This window comes from Zerene cesonia, chromosome 25 (assembly GCF_012273895.1).
Source record: "Zerene cesonia ecotype Mississippi chromosome 25, Zerene_cesonia_1.1, whole genome shotgun sequence".
Taxonomy (NCBI): domain Eukaryota; kingdom Metazoa; phylum Arthropoda; class Insecta; order Lepidoptera; family Pieridae; genus Zerene; species Zerene cesonia.
In genome coordinates this window covers 2,044,921-2,071,570 of record NC_052126.1, presented here as the reverse complement: position 1 = coordinate 2,071,570, position 26,650 = coordinate 2,044,921, and the positions used below count along the sequence as shown (strand labels likewise).

Genomic DNA, 26,650 nt, shown 5'->3' with positions numbered 1-26,650 from the left:
ATGTTTTAATAGTTTTAACAAGAAATTATGTATCTAGTTGGTAAGCCTTTATTTAAATAAATAAATAAATAAATAAATCTGTGCGTATACTTACCCACTAAGTGACATTTAGTACTAACCACTTGGCTTTTCATATCCTCTGTTCGGTGCATATGAATTCGGTATGGGCACTTTGCCAGGATCCAAGAAGGACATGCGATTCACGGTGCGATCTAGATACAGAATCGATGGCATTTATAATTGGTTCAGGTTCGAGGTTTGACAGAATAATGGATTTGTCGGAGCTGACTGTTAGAATTTCTAGTATTAATAGAATTTGTATATAATATAACCAGCTTTTGCCCGCGGTTTCGCACACGTTTAATTTATTATTTATTGTAGTTTAATAGATTTTATCTACTATATAAAAATAAGTCGGGTTTTCCTTCCTGACGCTATAACTCCAGAACGCACGAACCGATTTCCACGGTTTTGCATTCGTTGGAAAGGTCTCGGGCTCCGTGAGGTTTATAGCAAAGAAAATTCAGGAAAAATTTCAACAGAAAAGCGCGAAAATGATTTTTTACATACAGCCATCTGGTGGCGAAACGGAGTTCGCCGGGTTTGCTAGTTATGTATAAAATAAAAAAAAACCGTCAAAATCCTCTCTGTAGTTTTCAACATCCAAACATACATAGGGACAGACACGGGAAGCGACTTTGCTTTAATCAATGTAGTGATAAAATATGTATACAATATATTTAAAATACAACAATAGTTAAAAACTACACACATATCCACAGCCCACAAACAACCCTCCTTAAATATCTTTCCGCCCGTGACCTTGCCCGCGAATACAAATAAAATTTCCATTCAGAAAATGAGATGTTGCACCGCGTTAAAAGTAACCTGCGTCACTCTAGACTCCCAACTATATGCCGACACAAAAACACCATAAAATAGCGCCGTTGAGACGTGAAATAAAGACAAACAAGTAATTGCACTTTCGCATTTTGTACCATCAGGAACAGAACAGAACAAGAACAGAAACAGAACAGAACAGTCAGGAAGTAAAGAATTATAAATGGCTAGAATATCCCTGAGAAGAGACAACACAAACTTTCAAACGGCTGTTCAACGCAATGGAACTTGTGGGCGGGCTTGAAGGACTCTCTCGGCGCCGCCGCCTTCGGCACATAGTCGTGCCGCTGCGTGGTGAGGTTCTGCATCGGCCCCTGGCCCCACATGTCGTGGTGGCACGGCCGGATCGCTTGCGTCACGCACACCGGGTTCGGCAGGAAGGACAGCTGAAATGAGCATAACACTCAATTGATTTCACTTCGAACAGTAGTGAGACACGCTTCAGCACGAATTGCCACATCCATAGCACACTTCGGCACGAATTGGGCCAGCTCGCACCGGGGAAGTACCACACCTCCACAGAAAACCGGCGTGAAATAGCAGCATGCTGTGTTACATACGATAAGTGGGGTGCCGGAGGGCCGTTTCCTTTTCCTCACCCTTCCCAGTCCACTTTTGCAAACCATTTTTTTAAATAATTTAATTTTTGAATAACTACCCAATGTTATTTGCTTGATAACACGCTTTAAAACTGCACTCAACAATAAATAAAGTGAACACCAGATATTTAATTCGTCCGAAAAAATCAGATTTTTTACGACACTCACACAGACGATTTTATTATTATATAAAAATAAACCCCGTACGATACTACCTCCTTATTTGTGTTATACCATGCGCATTAATGTGTGTTGTAATAAATACTAATTTCCGTAAACAATTGGTTTTCATATCGCATGCGAGGAAACGGTATCGCTAACCTTATGAACAGTGTCTCCATCCATCAAAGCGGTAGAGGGCACCAAGTTAGGTATTGGCTTAACGGGCTGCGGTATAGGCGCTGTTGCTGGCAGGTAACTGAAATGCATTATGATAAATAATAATCACCAAAGTCGTTTCCCGCTTTCTTCCCTCTATGTATGTATGTATGTTTAGATCTTAAAAACTACACAACGGATTAAGATGTTTTTTTTAAGATATATAGTAACATCTATTTTAAACTAGTCCGAATTTAACGTGTGCGTAGCCGCGGGCAAAAACTAGTACTACATATAATAATTAATTGCTGTTCGTTAGTCTGGAAGTCGAGAAGGGCTTGGTCGATTTTGATAATTATTGTTTTGATACATTCATTATAATCCAGGGAAAGTTTATAAAAGGTGAGCGAAATAAGGAAAGATATATAAAAAAAAATGTTTAATGGCGTTGCGAAGTTCGCGGGGTCAGCTACTCAGTACCCAGCAGATTAAGATTAAGACGATAGTTAGTCTTCTCGTTCGTAGGGTAAAGCCAGTCCTAATCGTATTGTCGTATGGTCTAAAATTATCTATCACAACGTTCACTTCTATTTAAATCCGTCAAAAAACTAATTACCCATTAAATTTTCACCCGTGTTTTGTTTATGTCATCGTCGGCAATGGAGCTGGTGGTCGCTCGATGGTAAGCGCTACCACCGCCCGCCCGCCACATTTGGAGAGGCGTAAGGTTGTTTGCAGACCTTGCGCCTCTACAAATGGATTGCCGATTTCAAATTGGAAAGGGATTAGGAGAGCAATAAAAGAAAGGAATTGTAAGGGTAAGAAAAAGGAGATGGGCCTCCGGGTCTCCCATTCACCGAACGAAACACAGCAGTATGCTATTTCACGCCGGTCTTGTACTGTGGGGGTGTGGTACTTCCCCGGTGCGAGCTGGCCCAATTCGTGCCGAAGCGTGCTAAAATGCTGTGTTTACCTGTTTTTGTATATTGTTTGTGTTTCAAATCGCTTAGAAGCTGTAACGGGATTGGTGCAACTGTTTGGCAGAATGGCGCAGCGTCGGCAATCACTCGCTGGATTTAAGAAGCTGAAATAAATGATAAAATTTAGTGTTTATTGAAAAAAAAATCGTGTCTCGTCGATAATATAATAACATTTTCAGTAAACAGATAAAAGTTTAGGTATTTAATGAATAAATAACTTCTCTCAATTTTCTATACTTAATTAGTTAATTAATGTATATATAAAAGAATGTGGTGTTAGTAACACTATTTATAACTCAAGAACGGAATAATCGATTTGGATGAAAATTTGTGCAGAGCTAGCTTAGAACCAGGAGACGGACATAGGAAAGTTTTTATCCCGCAAATCCCACGGGAACGGGAACATGTGAGGAAAATGCCGGGCCTATCTTTCCTGCGACTACGTGGGCAATTCCGCGGGCGGTAAGCTATAGTATAGTATACTAGTGATTTATAAATTTTAATTCGTTTAATCTAACTCCGTCAATCATTCACTTTGATACGATTGACATGAGATCTAAACTATAGCCATCTTGCTCTATTTCGTTGGATTGAACAAGGATAATCGATTGTTTAAAAGTGAAGTCCCGTGTCCCCCAGTTGGGTATGGGGCAGATGATAGTACATCTGTTTCACTAATCGATTTTCTTCACAGACAAGGTGATCAGCCTTCTGTGTCTTTCCAGACCCAGATTTTGTTTTTGTGCGTCCCCACCTGGAATTAAACCCAGGACCCCTCGGTTTTACCCCCACGCGTTAACCACTGTACCAAGGAGACGGTCAATTCAAGGCTCGATTGTTGTCATCAGTGTTTACGGCGGCATACAAAAGACATATTTATAAACCTTGTATTTCAAGAAAATTTAGTTACGATGTTATCAGCAACAGATAATAAAATATCCACTATAAAATGAACTATTTTAAATATAGAAGAAAGTCTTGCCGTTCACACCACTTATCTACAACTTGCCAAGAACGAGGGAGGGGATTTTAATGATTTTTAGTTTGTTAGAGCTAGTGTAATATACAATTCCATACAAACCTCATACTGTAGGTCGTATTGTCTTCTAGTTTTTGGCACGGTTTCTGATACTGCCCCTTACAGGCCCATGGCAAAGGCTCTTTCGGCATCAACTTGAAACAAAACCTAACTATTTATTATTTTCATCATCATTATCCATTAGTCATATTTAGTCCACTATAGCGAATTTATACGCATGATAGCGAATAAGGTGTTTATTTTATATGGGCCAAGTTATTTGAAATAAATCCTACTGCTACTATACCATGCAATATTATAATTTACGCGAAAGTAACTTTGAGTGTCTCTTTGTCACTTCAAAACCCCTATGCCGACTATGAAATTTGATATCAAGATACTGGCCGACCCGACCCGACCAAAAACATATGCTTGTTAAAATCTCGGAAGTTCCTCTAACTTTATAGACGATTTCTTCTTTTACTCTACCTGATTTGGCATAAAGCTTAGCTTGTGTGTTGTGCTGGACTCCATTTTAGCAGCTGGCTTCTCGTAACAACGCTCTGGTGCGTATGACTTCACTGGCTCCATCTTATCCGGTGGTAAATAGGAGAGCTTGTTCACAGTACGATCTGGAATATTTGGAAGGCATTTAAGAGTCGTTCCGATTTTCAAATGAGGAAGGAGTTTTGACCCCTTTTTTATGAAGCTATTTTTAACTTTCATATAACGCAAATTTTACTTCTCCTGATGATCGAACTCAGATTGCAATTCTAAAGCTTCATAAATACAAAGGGTTTTATTTATTTCTACTTTATTGCTCTAAAGCAGAACTACACTTAATCTTATTGTTAATTAAACAATTGGCAGTCTAATCGCTATAGAGTAATTTCTTCCAGACAACTAGACGTTGTAGAGATATGACGTAGAGGAGAGGTGAAGTTTAAGGAATAACGGTAAATTTTAAGAAAATAAATCTATATCAATTTATGTCTAAACTTTTCACACAATTGGTAGAAATCTTTGTAGAAGAGACATATTGTAGTGATAATTTAAGGTATTTTCCACTCTATCACTATTGTTTCAGACAATGTTTGAGTATGTCACTAACGTCGGTAAAATAATTACAAATCATTCATGCCCTCACTTTCAAAGGGCTGGTCCACACAATGAAATTTCGCTGGCGGCTTGCAGCTCTCTCTTAGCACACACGGCTTAGGCACATAGTCGTGCCGCTGCGTGGTGAGGTTCTGCATCGGGCCCTGGCCCCACATGTCGTGGTGGCACGGCCGGATCGCTTGCGTCACGCACACCGGGTTCGGCAGGAAGGACAGCTGAAATATTTAATATACCACTCAAAAGAAAAGGACCACTTGTCACACTGGTGGGGAATTATCCCAGTAGGAATGTTATTCAATGTTATTCAAAGCAAATATAGAAAAAGACATTTCACACGCTACAAAGTTTTATGAAGCAATTTGACTCATAATTTGTAAGACATTGTTAAGATGTACGACGACCTACTTCATAAGACGTTACACATCTATAGACGATTATAATACTTACCTAGTTCCTCACTGCCTACAATTTTTTACTCTGCTATCAAAAACATTACAGCTCTAGGCTGGTTTTAGCGTTGGTGCTGACAACCGAAACCTATGACTATGCACCGCTCACGCTGATGCCGTCAGCGTGACTCTAAAACCAGTCTTACCTTTTGAACTGTACAAGACTCCATTGGCTCGCAACTCGGTACCAAGTTCGGTTCAGGTTTCTTGGCTTCACCACGAAGGTTCTTACATCCATCGACAGGCAGATAGGACATATTATATGTAGTGCAATTCTCCACACGAGCGGTGGGCTTCATGTAGCAACGTCGAGGCGCATACGAATCCGGTATTTTTGGTTGCTTGTAGCACTGTAATGATGGTAAATTTAATAGGTCCTAAGCTTGCACTTTTGGCCATGGAAGAAGAGCCTTAAACTCAAAAAATATGTTTACAATGAATATTTGAACTTGGAGAAGGGGGTTTTTCACCTACCGGCTTCACAATCGGTGGTTTTCCACAGCAGCAAGAGCGGCACATGCAGCTGGGGTCTTGCTTGCCGTCCATAGGTTTCCCATCGCGTGGGCCACACTTGATACCAGCGGTGGGTGCGCACGGTGCTGCGGCAGGGCAGGGTACACACCTATATATATATACACACACAATACACTCATAATATACTCTATACCAATGCATGCAACTTCCCTAAATAATTTTCCCGCCTTTTCAATATTTTCATAGCTGCTTCTCTCCTATTATCTTAGCGTGATGGTACAGTGTACCACTTGATATGTTGTGTCCAATTGTTTTTATTTTTACATACATATTAAAATAAGGTTGAATGTTATTATAAGTTTTACCTACTTAATATTGTTCCTTTGCAGGAACAATAATAAGTAGTAATTTACATTTGTATTGCTAGGGATTTACTTTATTAACCAGGGTTATCAGTACGCATAGATGTGTGCGGGAGAGTCAGCCCTGACATTTGCCATTATAAAAATAACGATGCGTTTATATTTGATATGAGATCATTAACGCAATCACTGGTTTAAAAAAAAACATTACGAGTTATAAAAATCATGATCAAAATGAAAGCAAACGATTTTGTGAAAAACAAACGTACATCTTTGGAAACGATTAACTGCCTAATAATATTAATACTTATATTTTTTTCTCATTATTTGTTGTCTCTATAATATCTACTCTACATGTATTCTAATTTAAAAAAGATAGAGTTTGTGAATATGGGTGTCTGTTACGTTATAAGAGGTAAATTCTTTATCTACTGAACCGATTTAAATAATTATTATATCATAAGAACACAAGAAAAATTATATATTCTATCATGCTATATTCTATCTATATATCTATCTGCTATATTCTATCATATAATGTTTCCGTAGCAAGCAATTAGATAGAATAACTTCCTATTTCTACCCCAAGGAGTTAATTTTTTGGTTAATGGAATTTGACGCAGAAGGTAGATAGATAGGGATTCGACAAAACATTTATACATTAATTTCATCCACACCGGTGTCGTTACAGACAGACGGCATTGTGGCATTTACATTCCAATTAAAGTATAATAACACACTTACTCAGGCATGATTTATGTTGGCAAAAATATATATCTAAACATAAAATAATCTAAAAACTAAATTTAATAATAAACTGAAAGAAATTTAAAAACGCATCTCTATCTAAAAATGTTATAGAAAACTGTCAGAAAGTATATACGACTCCGTAATATTTTTTCAGGCGAGGCATTCCTCATTTAAAATTTAGGAGCAAAAAGTTTTAGCTAAAAAATTTTTATATGATTATTTATTTCATGGCTATTGTTATTAAATGTTGTGTTAAATATTAATTTTTACTTTTATAGCATTCATTGCTTTATACATGAGATATTTTAGAAGAATAGAAAAAAATTACGACGAATTATGGTGAATGAACTGGGAAGGGTGTGTGAGAAAAACGAATCACAGTAGTTACTATTTCACGTTTATTTTCTGTGTTGTACCTTCCCCGGTTTGAGTAGGCCCAATTTATGCCGAAACGCCCACATGTCAATAGCTAATTACCTGATAGTTACGTAATAATATTATGTTTAACATCGAGACATTACGGAAAATACGAAACACACAACATACTTTTGTCATCAATCTTTTTACCTATAATTCAGCTCATGAGGGGATGATCGTTGAAAGAAAGTCGCTTATACCTTATTTTTATTCCCAATTTCACCTTATTCGGGACTTTTTTATTCATGAAATCGTTACAAAGACACTTTAAGGAATTTATAATGGATTCATCAAACTAAACGCCAAGCTCTATAAAGCTATACAATTGATATGGAAATGTTAGAATATACGATTCCGCCTAAAATAACACAATAAAATAGGCAAATAAAAACAGTCTGCTCAGATTGAGGCATTTAAATAAGTTTGGTCCTTGTTATGACCAAATTATTTAGTTAATTACTTATTACCGTAGTCAATTATTCAAGAAATCGGTAATTGTAAAAGTGCCTTTATATTCAAAGTGGTGGTCCATCAATAGAAAATGTTATGTTTTTCTATGAGAGAATACCTAATGTTGATGTAGTTGTAAAATGTATACGCAATATTTATTAGATAAAATTGTAGATCGAAATTTTCTTTTATAATCTTGGGAATCTCCACATGAAATATCTCGGGTTACTGTTTTATACCATCGATATTATCTCGCAATTACCTTTACCGTAAAGGGTAACGTTAAATACATCATTCATAACTTTGTATTTAGATAAGAATAACTATACTATGAATTTTATTATAATTATTCGATAATTTTAAGTATAATATATTGAACGAAATATAGTTTTTTTCGGGTGAATTTAAATGAGTTATAGCAACACTAAATCTAATGAATCTGACAAGAAACTGAACAAGTTAACTGTCAAGTGACTGTCAAGTGTCAGTTCAAAATCGTCAACAATGAACAAACTGCTGTCTACTAACTAGTCCCTGGGTGAACCTCAAAGAGAAGTGATAGTATAGTAATATGGTAAACGTTCAGTTCGAACACGCGTCTTTGTAACCACAAAAAATAGATTATACTGTTCTTTGAGTTTGTCTAGTCGATATCTATTAATGTAATTAAATATACGCGTTGGATATTTAACGAGTGTTATTTTATCATGTAAGTAGAACTGCACACTATTCATTTCCCTTTACTAGGAGTATAGTATTTTTAATGTTTATGTAAGTACCATTTTTTTTTGTTAAACGATTTTTACATGGGAATTTATGTTTTAAATGTTTGAAATATAATTTTGTGTATCGCGGTGAAAAATCACTGAACTTTATTATTTTATCAGATGACAAATGATAATAGAACACATAATATAAATCATATTTCGTAGTGTCTGACTGTTTTAATAAAGAGCATAAAAGTAGCCTATGTTCTGTTCGAGACTAAGTTATCTCTGTACCAAATTTCATAGAAATACGATAAGCTGTTTCACGTGATAGAGTAACAAATATCCATACATCCATCCAGACTTACAAACTTTCGCGTTTATAATATTAGGATTTAAATGTTTTCGCGCCTCCCAATAAAAGCAAAAGTAAACAAGTGCAATTGAAATTTCAAGGTATGGTGAACCATGAGCTACTTTATTATAGGGTCAATCAGGGAAATGTGAACATAGTTAATTGGAAAAATATCCAATTTTTTTTTTCTATTGCAGAATGTTCAAAAAAACTTATAAATTTTTCATATATATTTTATAGAAAAGAATATTGCCATTAGAAAAAGCAGTCGTTTGGAAATTTTTAAAAATACCCTGATTGACTATATAACTTAATATTATGTATCATCTTAACAGCAATATATTTTTATTATTAAAGTTTTGGCTGTTGTGTTTTATAGAAGTAATTTTTTTTGTCTCTTTGGTAGCAAAGGCATACAAGAACAAATGAACCAATTCTCTCACATCTCAAATGCAGACTTTCTAAAAGACTAGATGTGCTGGTTAAAAGTAAATATTTCTATTATGCTATTTATTGGCAAACATATGAGTTGAAACTTCAAACCTAAAATTCACATTAACAGATTTGTATGTTAATCAATCGATACATGTTTAAGTATTTTATATTTTTATATTAAGAACTGCATGGTAAACAATTAAAAAGTTTTTAGAAATTTATTCCAATTTCACATATCATTAATAAGTATTCAACAAACTACACCAACAATATATAGAAATAAAATTAAATTTATCTCGCATTGGCAAGATCAACAATAATTAAAAGTAAATATAATACTACATAAGCAATCAGTTTGAATCTAAATTAATGTTTTTGATCTGCTGAATGCCTTCAAAGCGCTATACTGAGATGAGGGTGGCACAACCATTTCCATGATGTCAATTGAGAAGCTAATGATCTGTGACAATCGCAAATCGCAAGTTGCGAGTTTTTACCATGAAGGCTTACTTGCAACATGAGGACCTATATAACAGTTTTATTACAGAACTGGTACCTACTGACCCAAACAAAATGAAACAATCTATTGAGGCTAAATCAAAATTAATATAATTATTCAATCCAATTTTCTATGAACACATTCAAGAGGCTCGGAATGCGAAATTTGTTATCTACTGTCATATTGAAAGATAAAAATTGTTTCAGTGACATAAACTTTAATGATTTGATAGATAAAGTATGATACGCTAGTGAGTCAAGAGATAATATTAAAAAACGTAAGTTTAACGGATAGACATTATCCATTAATAGTTACGAAAAAATTTTCAAAATCATAGAGTAAGAACAGAATTGAGTATTGGCACTTATTTTATGAGTTAACTATTGTTCGTTTTTAGATGTCTACAGCAAATCTATACTAATATTACAAAGCTACTAGCTGCGCCCCGCAGTTCCACCCGCGTAAGTCCGTGTCCCGTAGGAATATCGGGGTAATAAGTTGCCTATATGTTATTCCAGTTTTCCAGCTATCTACGTACCAAATTTCATTGAAATTTGTTCAGTAGTTTTAGCGTGAAAGAGCAACAAACGCACACACATCCTTACAAACTTTCGCATGTATAATATTGGTAGGATATTAGTAGGAGAGTAGGATAGTAAGCAGTAGGACTAGGATTTCAATTATGTAAAAATACATATCCTTATTGAAATCCTAATCACCTCATCTGCTTAAAGTCTTGCCACTGAATGCAGGTTTTATAAAAAAAAATGTTATAAAGCTTTTAAAGAGTTTGTTTGAACGCACTAATCTCAAGAACTACTGGTCCGATTTGAAAAATTCTTTCAATGTTAGATAGCCCATTTATTGAGGTAGGCTATATGTGTTCTACTACTTAATAATATGTATTTTAATATCAATTTCTAGTCCTCAGTGGTTAGGGGTTGTATCAGGAATAAAAACATATAAAATTTGTTTCTTGAAGTATTATAATATAAAACTGAAACAATAATAGTTTAGCCACGTTCTGTATTATTGCATTGTTATTACAAAGTGTATAGCAGAATTCCACTACGGCAGCGATATATAATACGGGTCGTATAACACAGAAAGAGATCACATATCTAGAACATTCAATATAAGAATAGGAATGATTTATTGAATAAAACATCAAACAAAATTATTTTCCATTTATTCCTAAACGTGTCTATACACGTCATAATAAAACAGTAACCCAGAGACTATTTAGTTCTGTCGTTTTATGGTATGTATGGATAGTTTTTTAAACTATGTATGTATCTATATATCTTATATCTTATAGTTTTACTAGCTGCACCCGGCAAACGCTGTTCTGCCTTACTCTTATCATTCAGGGATATGAAAAATAGATGTTGGCCGATTCTCATAGATACCGGATAAGCACAAAAAATTTCATCAAAATCGGTCAAGCCGTTTCGGAGGAGTATGGCAATGAAAACTGTGATACGAGAATTTTATATATTAGATAGGTTTAATAAATTCGTATCGATATACGATAAGGATTTTTTTTCTACATAGTTGACGTATACAGAAGGCATATTATATCAATTATAATTAATTGGGTAGCTCTTATTTCATATTATATTATTTTTAATACATTATTATGGTGATTTTCACACTTTTAAATAAAATCATATTGTATGCGATCTGTTTCTAATATAAAATATGAACTACCTTTTATTATAATTAATAATAAGTATATGACAATTCGAAATGGCAATAGCTACAGGATCGAACTTGAAGGGCACTTCTCTAGCACATAGAAGAAGTTATATGAAATAACAACTTAATTTTTTTTAAATCACCCTCGGCAATGGAGCTGGTGGGTTGCCTGATGGTAAGCGCTACCAACGCCCATGAACATTTGGAGAGGCGTAAGGTCGATTACATACATCACGCCTCTACAAATGGATTACTGACTTCAAATTGGAAAGGGATTAAGAAAGGATTGACTTAGAGAAATAAAGAAAAGGGCTGGGAAAGGTAAGGAAAAGGATATGGGCCTCCGGCTCCCCTACTTACCAAAAGAAACAGTAGTATGCTAATTGTTTTGTGTTTGATTTAACGCGAGTAGTTTATATTTAGAAATTAACTACTTTTAACGGATTTTACGAAAACGCGATTTATTAATTAGGTTATTAACCCGACGTTTCGAACACTTTACAGCGAGCATGGTCACGGGCAGTCTAAGATGTTACATGTCTTGAAGGTCATACTAAAATTGTTGTTTGCGAACTACCTCCACCTATTTCTCCGCAGTTGGTATGTTGAGTATTTTACCGTATATTGGCTGTAAAGTGTTTGAAACATCGGGTTAATAACCTAATGAAACGTCGGGTAAAATATGGTCAAAATCGAGTTCAAAATCCGTTAAAAGTCTTTAATTGCTACATCAGTATGTTATTCCACGCCGGTGTTCTGTGGGGGGTATCGTACTTCTGGCGGCCTAATTCGTGCCGAAGCGTGCTCGTCTATCCCCAACGATTTTCCAACGTCAGCTATGATTAGAAAAAATCGTATGTTTTTCAGATATAACATGGACTGTACGTGTGACTATATCCTACCGACGCAACCTAACTGGGAACAACATTATGAGAACTGCAGGGTTAAGTGGAATACGCGCGAAAACAGCGAATGTCAACAGTAAGTTCGATGTTTTTCTTTCTTCGAACTATCTTTTACTATTTCTTTTTTTTTTGCCTTTCTTCTCCTGGGTGGAGTCTAGGTTCAAGCCTGTATAGGTGATGAACCTTATTCACTTTGACAGGACGACTTTGTAGTCCATGTCACAATTTGAATATAACCCATCGCTATTTATAAAATAGACATACATAATTAATAATTGAGTAGTCTTATTCTAAAAGCATATATTCGTCCACAAAAAGCACATTCACGATGAAAATTTTAATATGTCTAGAAATAACGATGGGACATTGCCTCTACGAAATGCGCATCTTTTGAAGTTGGATTGCGATATATTGTACCATATGGGACTGGATACTCAGACTCATAATCTACGAGATATGTTCGGTGATGTTAAAGTAAGTAAGTAATAGTTGTTCCTTAAAATGTTTAATTTAATTATTCTTTTTTTAATATAAAGAAACGTAAGTAATCATATTAACCCTCCCGTGAGAGGCCACCTTGACGTGGTGGGCATGAGGGAAGGCACGGACACTCAACAAAGCTACGAAAAACTTGTCAACCCTGTAGACACTGTCATAACACATTGACGTTACCGTTGCCCACTACCGGTCCCGATCTCCCGATTTTCCGATTTCCCGATTTTCCGACTTCACAATTTTTTCCGATTTTTTCAATTCTCCTTCCTATAATTCTTACCTCTCCTTCTTCAATTTTTAATCTTTTAGTCTTATAAAATTGTATTAATCTCTATACGAAATGCGATTACGTACAGAGTGTTACCCCAGGCGGGTACCGGAGCTGATTGCAATGGAAAAATCACCTCGCAGCTTCTAGCCTGCCCTTCGTATTCTGGGGGGACGACCTATTGCAACCATGCTGGCCAAGTACGTGCAGATGTCACATTCGTCGAACTTTTGATTCTTGGACATGCCGGTTTCCTCATGATATTTTCCTTCACCGTTTCAGCAGCGGTGATGTTATCCACATGCGAAAATAAATTGAAAAATCAATTTATTTCCCGCACTCTCGCCCGACATTGAAACCCCAGTCCGGAACCCCCTATCAGCTGTATAAACCGTTGAAACCGTTAATTAAGAAAGAAATAGACCAAACTTAAATGGGACCACACGGACCGCTTCGACTTTCAAAAAAAAAAATCGTCAAAATCGGTCAACAAACAATACAGTTCAATTGTGAATCTCCTCTTTTTTGATCTCGGTTGAAGACAGCAATTTTAAAAAATTAGGATATCTAAATTTTTGTTGAACAATATTTTTTAAGACTCGAAAAACCTTGGTGTTTAGGTTTATACTACTAAAAAAATTTACGTTTTTCTTTATGTTTTTTCATTAACTAAAGACACGTATCCATTTCGATTGCCTTCCCAGTAATTTCCTCTATTCTTTCCGACAATGCGATCCTTACCTCCTATCAACTAAAGTTACCAAGCCACTTCAGCGGTTTGAATTTAGTCGAGTTCATGAGCCGCGCTGGTCGCTTACCATCAGGCGACCCACCAGTTCCTTTGCCCACTATTAGAAAAAATAAATAAATAAAACAGACATTGTAAAGCTAGTACTTTTATTTTAAAAATTGGTATTGGGTGGTATGGGATGTATACAGCAGTGAGAAAAAATAGCCAATGAATATTTTAGCTTAAAATATGTATTATTTCAGTTCGTATGTGTAGGGGGTACGAAATACAGGATGAAGGAAACTGCAAAGTATATGGCTCAAATACTAGATATACAGTGTGACTTCACAAATATAGTTAAACAGGCCCATAGGTTCGCTATGTATAAGGTTGGCCCCATTCTGTGCCTGAGTGTAAGTAAACCCAACTAATATCATAAATGCGAAAAGAACTCCGAATAACTCAAATTTAACTCAAAGTTACTCAAATTTACAGCATGGTATGGGGGTTCCTTCGATGACGATAGCTCTAGAGGAGTTGTTAAAAATATTGTACTACGCAAAAGCGAAGGATCCCATAATATTTCGACTCGGTACCAGCGGTGGTATCGGAGTGGACCCCGGCACTGTCGTGATATCATCTTCGGGCCTAAGTGATACGCTGGAACCCTGTTATAAACTCGTAAGTATATATCGTAAGTAGATAAATAATAAAACTGTAATTGTGTTGCTTGTCGGGGTTGACATAAGTAAATCTCTTAATGATATATGTCGTGGTAAACTTGTTTGCATGCTGGACAAATCTTTGTGGTTTTTGGTATGCTTTCTTTATTTAATGTAAAATAGGTATTTTCTGTTAAAATAAATAAAATAAAGTAAAATGTATGGCCAGAACAAAATGTTATTTATACTTTAAAAACTGTTTCTGAATGCTTTTTCTGTATCATAACGGGCAACTGAGCTGGAGGTTCGCCTGATGGTAAGCGATCACCACTGCCCATGAACATTTGCAGCAGTGGTGGTTCAGTGGTGAGAACCTCTGACTTAAAAATCGATAATCGAGACCGGGGCGAGCGTGCAGGAAATAAATTGATTTTTCAATTTATCTGCACATGTGGATAACATCACCACTGCTTAAAACGGTGAAGGAAAACATCGTGAGGAAACCGGCATGTCCAAGAATCAAAAGTTCGACGACATGTGACATCTGCCAACCCGCACTTGGCCAGCGTGGTGGATTATGGCCTAAACCCTCATAGGAGGCCTGTGTCCCAGCAGTGGAAACATATATGGGCTGATGATGATCATGATGATGATGATGAGTGCTTCTGCAAATGCATTGCCTAGGGACAAGGGAGTAGGAAAGGATTGATGGATGGAAAGAAGGAATGGACTGGAAAGAACGGGAGCTGTTTCTTTCGGGGTGTAGGGGGGAGGGGTTTGCATATATTTCCTCACCCTTCTTAGTCGTTGGTGATCGTTTGCCGTCGTTGTCCGCTAATAATATTACAAAGTTTTATTTATGTTATCTTTTTCCTCAAAAAATAGTGTTATTTTAACGAAACCATTATATTAACGTAAACGATGATTTTCAGGCGATTTTAGGCCGCGAGAGAAAATTTCCATGCGATTTTGACAAACGCTTGAACCAAGAATTGATGTCAGTTGCCGTTGACGAAGATTTTAAAACTGTCATCGGTGTTACATTGTGTGCAAACAATTTCTACAGGGGTAATTTCTTTTTATATACATCCCTCAAACCACCAGCTCAGTCGCCCGCTTATGGCATATAACAAGGAATCTTTAAATTCACCGGTAGTTCTAGAAATTTCGGCCAGTTGGTTGGACTAGCTTATTGAACCGAACAAACACTTCGGATTCATACTATTAGTGTAAACTCACTCAAATCGTGGTAACAGTTTTAACATTTACCAACAGTTCGGAAAGCAGTTTCTACAGAGAAGAGTCGGCAAGAAACTCTGTAGTTGATCCTTTCCAATAATATCAATTTTACATTTTAATTCTTAATATGTAATAATGTGTATACATAGTTATGGTTCCAAATAACTGTCCTGTGGTTCTTGAGCGACAACTTTCCATGGTTTTTCATCATTCATCTTCCATCTTCCAAGACTCAAGCTTCCTAATAATATTTGTGTTTTGGTTGGTGTGTGTTTTGTCCTTTGCCTGAAGGTTGCCTGGCAGAGATGGCTTTGAGTCATAAGGCCGCTATATGTACAAATTTTTCTTTAGTATGTTTAGAGCTTTTTGTTCTTCATTTCTTTATGATAATTTCTACAATAAATAAATAAATAAATAAATAAATAGACAAATGGATAAAAAGATAAAAAGATTAAAGGATAAATAGATATATAGACAAATAGATACATAGATACATAAAACTATCGCACTTCCTCCCGACCAGGCGAAGCGAGAACGGATGGTGCATTCTGCGACTACTCCGACGCGGACAAGCAAGAGTTCCTTCAGAAATTGGTCCAGTTGGGCGTGACGAATATGGAGATGGAGTCGACCGCGTTTGCCGCCTTCACTCGGGAGGCTGGCGTAAGATCAGCTCTCGTTTGTGTCACATTCCTGGACCGGTTACTTGGAGACCAGGTATAAGATATTAAGATAGGAAATCTATGTTATTTATATTGTTTGTTTGATGGTATGTCACGACTCGACGTGATGTAATGATTGATATGATACTAGTTTGCTATCCTACTAATATTATAAATGCGAAAATTTGTAAGGATGTGTGTGTGTTTGTTGCTCTTTCACGCAAAGGCTACTGAGCCGATTGCAATGAAATTTGGTACGCAGACAGCTGGACAACTAGAATAACATATAGGCAACTTTTTATCCCGATATTCCTACGGGATACGGACTTACGCAGGTGAAACTGCGGGGCGCTAGTATTATTATAAATTCGAAAGTTTTCCATCTGCTTTACGCCTAAACAGTTTTTATCCTGTAAATCCCACGGGAATACCCCTGATTCTCTTTTTTTTTACTACGCGGACAAAGCCGCGTGCAGAAGGCTAGGCTACAAGAAGAGAATAGCTAATAAAAGCTTAAAAGCCATATCATGTTTTTTTTTATGTCACCGTCAGCAATGAAGGTGGTGGGTCGCGTTATGGTAAGCGCAACCACCGCCCATGAATATATGGAGAGGCGTAAGGTCGATTGCAGACATAACGCAAACCGGTAAATTAATTTTGATTGAAATTAGTGTTTTTGATTATTTATTGTTTCAGGTAACACCCGATAAAGAAGTTCTTGCGGAATGGCAGCAGCGTCCTGCTAAAATTGTGGGAAATTATATTCTCAAATATTATAAGAAATAACTTTTTATAATATAAAGGAATCTGAAGCGACTCCTATTGCTTGCTTGTCTAACCTGATCTTTTTTTTATTGTTTGGCAAAGAATAATAATCGTTATTGCGTTATATTAAATGACATAAATTCAATAAATGGAGTTATATATTTTAAATTTTCACTTGTTTTATCTCACCCTTTATAACACGTTATAAATCTATCTACCTATATTTGTGCCTCGCGGTTTACCTCATGTAGTAATAAATTATATTGGCTTAAGCCTTCCTCAATACATGGGCTATCTAACACTGATATATTTTTTCAAATCGGACAAGTAGTTCCCGAGATTAGCGCGCAAGCAAACAAACTCTTCAACTTTATAACATTTTATTTACGGATATAGCGCGAAGATATAAGTAATCTGTAGGGTAATCACACTATCACAATCATATATTTAATATTGTAAGTGTAAAGTTTGTTTGTTTGGTTGTTGGTCCGTCAATCACGTTGAAACTGCTGAAGGGATTTTGATGAAATTTGGTATACTGGCAGGGTATACAGCTGACTTGGGTGATAGGTAATTTTTTAACCCGATTAAATGTTCCCTTGGGATAAAGCAAAATCTTGATATCCGGGCAGAACCGGGACAAGCGTCGAGTGGAATAATAAATGAAAGTTCGCAGAGCATTCATTCTACTATATAAGTGTATAATCTATGCATTCTAAGTTCGACCGTCGTGGCGAGCAGTAGTGTGATTGTGAAATTAATTCTGGTGTTTTTGTACAAACCCAAATGTATTTGGAACTCTGGACTTCATATCTGTTGTTTTTTGTGGGTGGTTTTAAAAATAAATACTGTTAGAAATTAAAAACTTTTTAACGGATTTTAAACGCGATCTATTCATTATATTATTAACCCGACGTTTCGAACACTTTACAGCGAGCGTGTTCACGGGGAGGTTAGTCTACCAAAGTTTTTAATTTCTAAATGTACAATACTCGCGTCAAATCAAACACAAGAAAAAACAATAAATACTGTTCAGTGTGTTTTATTAAGTATGATATTAATTTCTAAACCCTTATATCTACCGTATCCAAATTAAATAGATTATACCACAGGTTATAATAATCGTTATCGATAATTTTTATCTTAACAGTTAATATGGGTGTAGAAATCAAATGTTAAAAAGTAAGTGTTTCATAAAGATAATACATATCTATATATTTCAATGAAAATACATGAAGATAAAGATTTCTTTCTTTTTTTCACCTTGTTTAATTTATTTAACTGTTTAGCTGTGTATATCATTGCTGGTAACTGAGCTGGTGTTTCGTCTGATGATACGCGACCACCGCCCACATATAGGGCCGTTACAAATACGTGCAATACAATGCTACTATTTCACACCGGTCTTCTGTTGGGGTGTGGTTCTTCTCCGGTGGGAGCTGGCCCAATTGGTGCCGAACCGTGTTCGACAACCGAACTCAAAAACGTAGTTTCCATAATAGACCTCACTTTAATCCACAAAATTCTCTAAATTAAAAGAAAAAACATTTTAATAGCATAATCCCTCTGATGATCTGATCCCTCTCGTGCAGCACAGATTAAATATTTTATTCGTTATTTTGTTGTGACTTATAACTACGCGATACATTTTAATAATAAATTATTAATTACAATTACATGATAATATATATGATAGTAAATAATATAAACTGTAGGTAAATACAAGCAAAGAACCGGCTGTCAACATTGGCCTACTTGAGACCAAAGCAGTTCAGCGGGAGGAAAGAGAAGATGGATCGGATAGCACAAACGGTCAGGCATGCATTTAAATATCTGTATTATATGGAACTAGATGCGCCGCAAGGTTTCACGCGTGGATGAACCCTCGGACAACAGCAAGCATTAGCTATATTATTGTAAAGTTTCGTTTAAATCCATTCAGTAGTTTTTAAGTAAAAGACTAACAAATGGATGGATGATCCACCAACTACAAGTTACAAACTATCGTGCTTATAATATCAGTAGGATGTTCTATTTACAAATTCTACCTAATTGTCCTACAATTTCGTGTTGCCCTGCGACAACTTTCATTTAATTTTTTCGTCCATCCTCTTTTACACAGCGAGAAAAGTTGTATTATACAAAACACATTTTTCTATTACAGTTCCATTTGTGTATTTGTTCATCATATTGCGTTCAACAGTTGACGCGAGAAAACACAACACATCCTGCTCTATCTATTTTTGTACTTATTAGATTTGTTCTAATCTTGTCCGAAATTCATCATAATGTTATTTAAATTTTCTTAATTATAAGTTTGTCCTGGTTGTGTTGATCCCGGTAAATTGCAGTTAATAAATATGGATCTCTGAATTGTCATCATCAGCCCATAGATGTTCCTACTACTGGGACACAGGCCTCCTATTAGGGTTCAGGCCATAATCCACCACGCTTGCCAAGTGCGGGTTGGCAGATGTCACATGTCGTCGAACTTTTGATTCTGGGACATGCTGATTTCCTCGTGATGTTTTCCTTCACCGTTTTAAGCAGTGGTGATATCCACATGTGCAGATAAATTGAAAAATCAATTTATTTCCTGCACGCTTGCCCCGTCTCGAACCCCGGCTTATCGATTTTTGAAGTCCGAGATTCTCACCACTGAGCCACCACTGCTTCAAATTTCCTCTTGCTTTTGAGATTTGGATCTCTGAATTGAGAATCTCCTAATTAAGGTTGGTAAAAGCTTTGCCTTAAATATAAACTATACTTTCAAATAATTTTTAAATGTGCATCCAATTTATAATATATTTATTATTTTTTCATGAAATCACGATAGTTTTCATCAATAATTCTTCTTTCTACAATAAAATATTCTCCATATATTTGCTGTCATAGTTTTGCTAATAACGTTTTCACGAATATGCATGAAACAATAGAATCAGTAAATAAACGAACGAAATTTTCGCATTGTTAACCCACACGTAAAACTGTGGCCCGGGATATGCGCAGGTTTCCCTCCAAATTCCGATTTCGTTTTACATCTACGACCTACGTCAGTCGCTTGTAGACAGTCTACGGGGCGGGCCGTGCTACGCGCGTCGTAGCACCTTTCAGTGAAATTATTTATTTTTAATTAATAAAAGAACGTTTGCAATGCGTTGATTTAAGCGTGATCTGTGACGCGTGAGGCAGTGTGCAAATGTCTTTGTCCATTCACACAAAATGTGTTAATTATTAGTTTGGTTGTGCAGTGTATTTGATTGCAATTTTCGGTGCAAATGACGACTCTATGTGTTTGGGGTGTATGGCGCGTAAGTATTTTTTGGTTCAATTATGCTATTTCACGTTCAAGTTTTTTTTCATTCAGTATTTGTTAATTATAGTTAATGAATTCGAACCGGAGAATTTAATGCATGTAGACTGTATTTTATGTTGACATGAAGAGCATGCATTAGTATTATGTTTAAATTATCGAATTCTAAATAAAAAGGTACATTTCCAAATTATTCAATTAATGTTGTTTTCAATAAGCTAGCCTAATATGAAGAAACAAAAAACATGTTTAGGAATATAGCAATTAACAATTAATTATAATTTTAACAACATAATTAACAAAATTTCAAACCTAGATTTAACAAGGTAGATCCTACGCTAAGCATTTTCTTGCATCCTATGATCTTAAAATTGCAGCATCATGACTATAAATTACGATGTATTTATTTCCTGACAGCATGGAATTTATCTAAATACATTCTACATCTGAGTTTTAGGGTTCTGTATCTCAATAGGAAAAAAGAAAAAGGAACCATTATAGGATCTTCTTGTCTGTCTGTCTGTGTATCTTTCTGCCTTTCAAGACCCTCTTTCCCAGGAACGCGTCCATGCACATGTATCAAGCGCACTTATCAAGCTGAAATTGAGATCAGAAATTAGATACAGCTCTACTGGTCCTTGGAGCTGTAAAAAATTAAACTTCTAAGCGAATGTAATTGATAGATACCTACGGTCGTTTTTGCCGCAAATTTTCGGCACTCGCAAAACAATCAAAACCTACAGGGTACTTCCCGTGAACTCAGAATCTTGAAATTTGGTATGAAGCAACGACTTCTAGTACCTACAGATAAAGAACAAATATATAAAGTATAAAGTTTGATACCCAGCATATAATACAATTCCTACTTAATATTATAAATGCGAAAGTAATTCTATCTGTCTCTTACGCTTTCACCCCTAAACCACTGAACCAATTTTGAAGAAATTTGGTATAAAGATAGAACTGAACTTAGGAAAGGACATGGGATACTTTTTATCACGAAAAAAAAGGTAGAAGGGGTTGAAATAGGGGATGAAATATTTTATGGAAGTTCCTAATTGTCAAACATAAAATCATGTAAGATTCTTTCACACCACTTAACCAATTTTGACAAATAGTTTAGACTTTGGGAAAGACTATAGGCTACTCCTTATCGTGTCGCGCGACCGAATTCCCTGAAGCTAGAAGCGGAAAGCTAGTATTTTTATAAGGCGTAAAGGAATTCAATTGAAAGTCATATCTAATACAAGTGTAGGTACTTAAGTTATACATAAGGTATGAATATAAGTTGGCGTATGCACAACTAGTTATATATATTATATTACCACAACTTACACACAAGCGTTAACAGGAATTTATGAAATCATACAAAACCCAAAATAATACATATAAGATCTAATAAAATCCAACTTCATTGTCAAAGCTATTCAAAATTATGATAAACTAGCTGCGCCCCACGGTTTCACCCGCGTTAGTCAGTATCCCGTAGGAATATCGGGACAAAAAACAGCCTTCATGTTATTCCAGTTGTCCAGATATCTACGTACCTACCAAATTTCATTGCCATCGGTTCAGTGTTTTTGCGTGAAAGACCAACAAACGTACATACATCCTTACAAACTTTCGCATTTGTAATATTAGTACGATTAGTAGGATTTAAATTAAAATAATAATAAAATATAATAATCGGAAAGAAGGAATGCAGTTTTCTCTAACTGTAGGTATAGCGAGCCTCAACTATAATCGGTTATATTAAATCCTAATTTGAAATGAATAAACTTATAATTGACAAAACATACACATAATCAATCATTTTGAAATTGATTTTCTTAACGTACTTTATCGAAATTTCGATAGTCTAGAGAGGCTGACTGTTACTGGAAAAGTAGAAGGCAAGAGACCGAGAGGCCGTAGTCCAAGAAGATGGGCAGATCAGGTGACCCAACAGCTGGACATACCTATGGACGTCGCTCTCCACCAAGCTGAAGACCGTAACAGGTGGAGAGAAGCCGTCAAAAAAGTGACGAGAGGTCACGATCCTCAACTGTGAGGAACCGACTGAGGAGGAGGATATCGAAATAAATATTTATCTTTAGCAATATTATAAAGAATTAATCTTAAAAAACACCATACCCATACAAATTCACGTTAATTGTACTGTCTTAGTCTATATTTTACTTTTTACTTGTTACTTCTTCACCGGGGGTATGAACGAATGGCTATTTTCTATTTAAAAAAAACTGTCTTACGATTTGGAATATATTTTGATACAACACATATAGCTTTTAATCCGATAAATAGATATTTAACCTCGATTGAAGCCAGACAAAGTAAGAATGGGTAGTGAGTAGTAAATAAGTAGGGAGATTTCTATCAAATAATTCTTGGGAATTTGTTGCTTATATGATTAGATATATACTAAATATGTCATGCGACTGATCAAAACTTGGCTGCGACTGGTGATTCAGACAATCAAGTTAATATTATGCCATTGACCTATATTGTTGGGACATTGCTCTGTTATATATTGTATTATTTAAGTAATATGATATTATTATATGCGTTTTTATAAAAATTATGTATACAGAAAGCTAGTTGTAGTTCCTGTGGTCGAAGAAAATTAAGTTTCATACGTATAAATTTTTTAGTATAGCGTCATCTATAGGATTTTATAGGGTTCATAGTGATTAAAACACGCATCATCCAGGAATCTTTGGAACGTCGAATGATTTTGCACACAATTCAAAGAATTTATCCCTATGTTTACTCTGTAGCCTCATAACTATCTCTAGACACAAAAATCATTATTATGTTACTTTTGCATCTATCTGTATATATAAATATATTATATAAATGAAACCCGTTTTCCTTGGTCACGGCATCACACGTGAATGGCTGGACCGATTTCACTAATTCTTTTTTTGTTGTATTTGTTATTATTAGAAGAAGGTTCTTACGGAAAAAAAATATTAAGAAAATCTCTCAGAAATATTGAAAAATGTACATTTAATTTTGCATATTTTAAAAAACGCGAGTAACAAATGTCAATGTCATTCACAGCCATAGATTATATTTATATAAGGAGTTGAAATAGGGAGATGAAAGCGATATAACCGAATATCACCAAAGCTAGTATTTAATATTATTAAGGATGAGCTTATTCATTAAAAAGCTTGTTGATTATCCTTTTAAGGAGTTTAAACGGTTACTTTTAAAGCTAATTCTTTTAAGTTTTATATTATTTAGTAAAAATAAAGCCATAGTTTTGTCATTTATTAGTAATTGAACAGTCAAATCTGTTTAGGCAATCAAATCTGTTGGGCATTTTTGCGTATGATGGAATTGTCCATACTGATAGTATAAATGCAAAAGTAAATCTATCTGTCTGTCTCTGTGCTTTCACGTCCAAACCACCGTACCGATTTGGACGAAATTTGACACAGATACAGCTTCAGACCTGAGAAAGAAATAACTATATTTCGAAAGTCCCATGGAATCGGGAAGTATGCGGGTAAATTGCGGGACTGCTTTATTCCTTGCGAGGCGAAATCGCGGGCGCATAGTTTGTAAACTATATAATACGAGCTGTCCGCCCCGGCTTCCCCCGTAGTTCGTATATAGCTTATATTACCCAATGAAGTTGATGCTTTACAATGGTCAAAGAATTTTTTAAAAAAGTCCAGTGGATTTTGCGAGAAATCGTTACAAGCATACAAAAAATACGAAAATACAAAAGCTTCCTCTTTATAATATAAGTATAGATAGAAATAATCAATCAATTAGCATTACACGTAGAAAACTAATAGAAGAAATCCATCACATTAAAACAAATAACAGGAACAAATATCAATATTATTGTTAAATGAAATTAAATGTTGAACTTGTAATACTAACATTCATAGGTTAACAAACATGGTAGGTAAATTTAAATCAATTTCCACCCCAACGGTTATTGCAAGCCACAACGTGAATATAACGTCAAAAGTAAGCAAGCTTCGCACGCTATAATGCTAAAACAAGGGGATTGCTCTGTTTTGTTTGAGGTTCTTATTTAATTATATGATACGTTATGAGCCTTTACCTAATACCTTTACCTTCCCTCCATACCCTTTCCTCCATATAATGTTCAGGTGATATAAAGTGATAAAGCAGCACTAGCGCAATAAATTCAAATTGTCATCTCATGACTGTCGCAATACCTTATTGGGAATATTGCGAGCGCGAAAACTCGAACGATTTAATATTTTACCAACGGCAACACGTATAGCGGGAATGCTTAATATATGCTTTATGTATTATATAGGCTTTATGTGCCAGTACTATGCGGAATAGTCTGGAAAATTTAAAAGAAATTAGTAAAAACGTATAAGGGCATTGATTACTTATAAAGTGAGAGATTTTTAAAGAATAGAAAAAAATTTACTACGAGACTGGATTCGAACCCGCACCGCGTTCTTATTACTGTTTGGGCAAAATTCGCGAGTTCGAATCCCGCCTCGAGATCTTTTTTTTTCTATAGTTTAAAATTTATAATTTATTGAGCATCTAACCATAGGTTTTATTTCTAACCGATGTTCCTAAAACGAAGGAAGTTTTCCCAATTCCAAGTGTATATTTTATGTTTTAATTTGAATTTACTGGGGTCGAATTCACATTGAACCTATTACAGTCATCTTTTAATCATTATTCTATGAAGTAGCTAGGCCAGTATCGAATTTTCAGAATACCAAACAATTCTAGTGAATTATTTATGAATGCTTCTCACAAGGGTGAAAGATTACCAATTTAAATGTGAGAGTTGTCAATTGGTTCACAAGGAGTTTATAAATTTTAATTAAACTATCACTTACCAACTACTTCAGACTGTTATTTTAAGTTCTTATAGTTATTCGAAGTAAGAGCAAAATGTAACATACTTCACATTATAAGCATCCCTTTTTATGTAATGTATATGTTGCAAAAGTTAATTTAAACGTTTGTGAACAGAAAAAATTGCTAAGAAAAAATTTGAATGCTAGCCATCCTACTTTCCTACTACTATTATAAATGAGAAAGTTTGTAAGGATGTGTGTGTGTTTGTTGCTCTTTCACGCAAAAACTACTGCACCGATTGCAAAGAAATTTGGTACATAGATAGCTGAACAACTGGATAAACATATAGGCAAATTTTTATCCCGATATTTCTACGGGATACGGACTTACGCGGGTGAAACCGCGGGGCGCAGCTAGTTAATTTATAATCGTGAAAAGAAATGTCATTAACTTAAAGAAACTTCAAATTCTTGTTGCATAAGTAAAATAACTCTTCTTTACTAGACTTTTATTGAACGGCATATGTCATATAAAATGGTTGAATCCAGACACCTTTCATAATGGATTCAAAAGGTTTGTAATGAAATAACCTAATAAAAAATACATAAAATCAACATGATTTTTATCAAATAAGTTAAGTTTATATGATAAATAAGTAGTACATTGTGACAATACAGAGAGAAATACGAGGAACAAATATAACATGTTTAATAATAAATTTGATATAAACCAAACTCCCAGTGCATATTTGAAAATACCTACATAAAGAAAATTCTTTTTTTTTTCTTAATACTTCTAATAATTTATTCGATTATGTTTTTATTTCAACCGCCTTAACTCAGCCTTACACTTCGATGACCTGATTAACACAGCTGCAATATCTATTTTAAGATAACTATTTTCTATAAAGATCATCTTTTCTACAGATACTTGGCGAACTTTATTGTCATTTTAAATTCTTTTAACGTGACGATGAGACATATAGTGTTAGGAACCTGAAGACAAATTTCGTGTTACACATATAACTCACACTAGCTGTGACCCGCGGTTGAAACCGCCTAAGCGTGTTGCTTAACCGTATCCCGTAGGAATATCGGTATAAAAAGTGCCTATGTTTTATTTCAGTTGTCCAGCTATCTACGAAGCAAAATAGTATTATTATTCACCAATAGATGTCAGGAAAAAAAACACGAATAAAACACGAATATGACATTTTCTAAAAAAAATTCCTAGCTAGATCGATTTATCGCCCCCGAAAACCCCTATATA

General features: G+C 35.2%; 3 protein-coding genes across 5 annotated transcripts in view; 2 read left to right on the top strand and 1 right to left on the bottom strand.

The window, feature by feature from the left end:
- Positions 1 to 6,971, bottom strand: part of LOC119836654 (stabilizer of axonemal microtubules 2) — an 11,425-nt gene extending 4,454 nt beyond the window's left edge. The window contains exons 1-10 of the mRNA XM_038362040.1: positions 6,964 to 6,971; positions 5,858 to 6,005; positions 5,530 to 5,733; positions 4,963 to 5,149; positions 4,305 to 4,447; positions 3,879 to 3,970; positions 2,791 to 2,901; positions 1,821 to 1,917; positions 1,100 to 1,286; positions 120 to 212 (exon numbers count right to left, since the gene is read on the bottom strand). Of these exons, the coding sequence (XP_038217968.1) occupies positions 120 to 212; positions 1,100 to 1,286; positions 1,821 to 1,917; positions 2,791 to 2,901; positions 3,879 to 3,970; positions 4,305 to 4,447; positions 4,963 to 5,149; positions 5,530 to 5,733; positions 5,858 to 6,005; positions 6,964 to 6,971 (1,270 nt within the window). The remainder of the gene's footprint in view (positions 1 to 119; positions 213 to 1,099; positions 1,287 to 1,820; positions 1,918 to 2,790; positions 2,902 to 3,878; positions 3,971 to 4,304; positions 4,448 to 4,962; positions 5,150 to 5,529; positions 5,734 to 5,857; positions 6,006 to 6,963) is intronic.
- A 1,380-nt stretch (positions 6,972 to 8,351) lies between these two features.
- Positions 8,352 to 17,426, top strand: LOC119836809 (uridine phosphorylase 1-like). Of its 2 annotated transcripts, XM_038362279.1 has the most exons (8): positions 8,353 to 8,545; positions 12,398 to 12,511; positions 12,786 to 12,909; positions 14,192 to 14,341; positions 14,424 to 14,609; positions 15,523 to 15,658; positions 16,353 to 16,546; positions 17,188 to 17,426. In XM_038362279.1, exons 2-8 carry the CDS (start codon positions 12,405 to 12,407, stop codon positions 17,275 to 17,277), a joined length of 987 nt encoding a protein of 328 aa, XP_038218207.1. In that variant the 5' UTR covers positions 8,353 to 8,545; positions 12,398 to 12,404; the 3' UTR covers positions 17,278 to 17,426. The 2 variants fall into 2 exon arrangements, with proteins under 2 accessions (XP_038218208.1, XP_038218207.1); XM_038362280.1 differs by lacking the exon at positions 14,192 to 14,341 and having other exon boundaries at positions 8,352 to 8,545.
- A 2,901-nt stretch (positions 17,427 to 20,327) lies between these two features.
- Positions 20,328 to 26,650, top strand: part of LOC119836751 (multiple C2 and transmembrane domain-containing protein) — a 103,320-nt gene continuing 96,997 nt past the window's right edge. For both annotated transcript variants that reach the window (XM_038362200.1, XM_038362199.1), the window contains exon 1: positions 20,328 to 20,567. The gene's annotated coding sequence lies outside the window, so the exon portion shown is untranslated. The remainder of the gene's footprint in view (positions 20,568 to 26,650) is intronic.